At 42.7% G+C, this 3,123-nt stretch overlaps 1 protein-coding gene across 1 annotated transcript; it reads right to left on the bottom strand.

Moving 5' to 3' along the window:
* Window positions 1-225: 225 nt before the first annotated feature.
* LOC134874478 (general transcription factor II-I repeat domain-containing protein 2A-like) lies at window positions 226-2,812 on the bottom strand. Its single transcript, XM_063898505.1, has 2 exons — window positions 1,582-2,812; window positions 226-1,313 (listed from the first exon to the last, which is right to left on the bottom strand). The coding sequence occupies exons 1-2, from the start codon at window positions 2,452-2,454 to the stop codon at window positions 339-341; spliced, it is 1,848 nt and encodes a 615-aa protein (XP_063754575.1). The 5' UTR covers window positions 2,455-2,812; the 3' UTR covers window positions 226-338.
* Between the last annotated feature and the right edge of the window lie 311 nt (window positions 2,813-3,123).

Here is a 3,123-nt window from a genome sequence, read left to right as displayed (position 1 = left end):
AACCTTTTTTGAACTGAGGGCTACTTCTTGGGTACCGATTAATGTGAAGGGCTACCAATTTGGTACGCTTCAAATTTGCGCGGTTTACCTTTAATTGTATGTTATTATTAATAGTAAAACTAATTAGTTATATTCACCTGTTTGAGGACACTGCTCATTTTAACAAATTTGCACAATAGGCCTAATTATCAATAATGGCTTAAAAAGGAAGGAAACAGACAAATATCAAAATCAGCACTTTATTTCTATTTCACTGTAATCACCATCAAACAGAACAACATAACATTAAACAAAAGTATTTATAGGCCTATTTAATCCATCACAATCTTTCATAAGTTTTAATGGGAAGCCTGGCATTGCATGCTGGCAACCAGGGCCTCGTAATCTGGGCTGTAATTTGACACTGCAAGTCTGAGTGAGTCTTGCAGATGTGCATCAGTGAGACGTGTTCTGTGTTCGTTTTTTATGAAATTCATGTCAGAAAAGGCTGATTCACAAAGATAGGTAGACCCAAACAGACTGGCAACCTTCATTGCTGCTGTGCACAGACCACTGTACTTTTCAGTATCAACAAGGCCCCAAAAGTTTGCTGCAGCCTGGTGGGCTTTGAGGCGAATGTCATTCTGCAGTGTCACTATTTCTATTTCCACCTGCCCAGCATCCAAGCTGAACATTGCACTTAGTTGCTCAGCAATGGACGTTGTGTCCACGTTTATAAATGGATTCGAAACGAACGACACACATGGCTCAAGTTTATCAATGTCACAAAACCTATTCTCAAACTCTTGCCCAACCCTGTTTATGACTTGAGTGTATTTTTCGGCAGCGTTGCCAAAAATCTCAGACGCAGAGGTATTGTCGTTCAGCACCATCTGCAAAGAGGGGAAGTGCAGCACCTTTTTTCTCTGTAAATGCGCAGAGAAAATGCTCATCTGTGCTTTAAACGCATTTAAAGCACTGATCATGTCGGCAACAGTCTTACCTTTGCCTTGCAGCGCACAGTTCAGATTGTTCAGTTTTCCAGTAATGTCCGTCAGAAATGCCAGGTCTAGTAGCCACGCAACGTCCTCCAGCAGCGATGTGTCTTCGTCTCTAGATTTCATAAAATCTTTGATCTCCCTCAACAGCGACAAAAACCGGAGCAGAATCCGTCCTCTGCTGAGCCATCGGATGTCCGTGTGGAGAAGCAGGTCCCCATATTCAGCCGACAGCTCCGCCAACATCACCTTGAAACTTCGGTGTTGTTTAGCTTTGGAACGGATGCTGTTTATGATCCTCACAACAGGAGTCATTACGTGCTCGAAGCCGATCACCTTAAAAATAAAATAAAATCACTCTTACTCAAAGCACTTAAAAACAATAACAATACAATACAATACAATACAATACAAAACAAAATGTATTTATATAGCGCCGTATCACAACTATGAAGTTGACTCTAACGACCAAAAAGCGCAGTAGGGGCCGGTCTACAAGCAGATGCGTAAAATATGCCCAATAGGCCTACTCATAATTACAAATAGGATATTAGGCCTACAACAAGGATAACATAAATTAATAAAATACAAAATGAAAACGCACCTTTGCACATAAGGCCTGCTGGTGAATGATGCAGTGGTACTGTACGAATTTCGGGAACGCTGGGTCGCTTTTACAGAGCGCGATGAACCCTGCATGCCGTCCGGTCATCGCAGGAGCCCCATCGGTGGTAATCGACACCAGCTTTTCCAGTGGTATGTTTCTGTTGTTGAAAAACTCCTTCACCGCGTTGTAGATATCAACCCCCCTTGTGCTGGTTTTTAGGGGGAGTAGTGTGAGAAGTTCCTCTTTTGTAGAGAAATCTTGAAACACCATCCGAACAAACATCATCAGCTGCGCCGTGCTGCTGCTGTCGATGGACTCATCACATTGGATGCTGAACCACCTGCACTCCCTGAGATCCTGGTCCAGCTGATCAGTCAAGTTGTCGGACATTGCTGTCACTCTCCTGACCATTGTGCTTGCCCCCATTTGAACATCAGCTACAGAAGAGAGCACTTCCTTCCCATATTTCTCGTCTTTAAGCACAGTGTTCAGAACTATCATCATCGTTTCCTTGAAAAGGTCTCCATCTGTAAATGCCTTCTTCTTCTTTATCAGGTGTTCTGTTGCTCTGAACGAGGCTTCGGTAGCTTTCTGAGATTTTTTAGCTGGTCTTGTGAAAAAAGACTGTTGCTTGCACAATCCTGCCTTTAGCTCACTTACTTTTTCCACTCGTAGTGCGCTGCCCGGTGGGTAGTTAGCATGGTAGCTTGCGTGACAGGTCTTGAAATGCCTCTCAACATTGTGCCGCTTTGGTATCGCCACAGTCGCCCGGCAAATGAGACACACGCAGGCATCTTTTACAGTGGTAAAAAAAAACTCTTGCTCCCATTCACCGTGAAAATAATACGTTCTCTTTCTTTTTTCTGCCATGTTTTCGATTAAATTGTAATCATCCGTTCATCTTGACTTCGCTTCACTGCACTGACTGGACTCGGTCTCCACGCAACGGTTGTCGTGGAGACCAGCTAGGTCCAATCTACGTAATCTGAAGCATTTTATTTTACACAAATTACGTTTTATAAGTAGGCATATGTTTATATGCGTGCATACTGCATATTGTTATCTTCTTACAAGCAATGCAATATATTTAAAAATAATAGAAAGTTTAACAACGAATAAAATAAAGTTGTGTGTCACGTGAGAACTAGGCTATTTTAGAACAGGCCTTCGCGGGCGACTCAAGTAGTCCTCGAGGGCGCCATGGCGCCCGCGGGCGACGCGTTGGTGACCCCTGTCCTACAGTGACCTCAAACAACAGGGCTTTGGATTTGTTCACACTCGATTTCGCCTTTAATGGTACTGGAAAACTGGTCTTGAAAGTCCTTAAAAAATGCTTGAATTTGGCCATGAAAAAGGTGTACGAACCCTGTGTAGGGGACAGACTGTGATCAAATGTTCGAAGTGCAATGTTCACTTGTGCCTGAACAAAAATAACAACTGCTTCAGAGATTTCCATCAGTGAGACACCTTAGCTGTTTTGTTCTTGTTATTGTTATTGTTTTCATTGTTATAATGAATGGTTAATGATGTCATGAGTTT

This window comes from Eleginops maclovinus, chromosome 13 (assembly GCF_036324505.1).
Source record: "Eleginops maclovinus isolate JMC-PN-2008 ecotype Puerto Natales chromosome 13, JC_Emac_rtc_rv5, whole genome shotgun sequence".
NCBI lineage: Eukaryota > Metazoa > Chordata > Actinopteri > Perciformes > Eleginopidae > Eleginops > Eleginops maclovinus.
Note: the sequence above shows the minus strand (reverse complement) of the source record. Positions and strands in the feature narration are given on the sequence as shown.

What these genes read in the sequence shown, in the direction of transcription:
- LOC134874478 (XM_063898505.1), bottom strand. Translation starts at nt 2,454, where the DNA reads ATGGCAGAAAAAAGAAAGAGAACGTATTATTTTCACGGTGAATGGGAG. An exon ending in AGCAGGCCTTATGTGCAAAG is followed by an intron (nt 1,314 to 1,581) that starts GTGCGTTTTCAT and finishes TTTATTTTTAAG; the next exon opens with GTGATCGGCTTCGAGCACGT.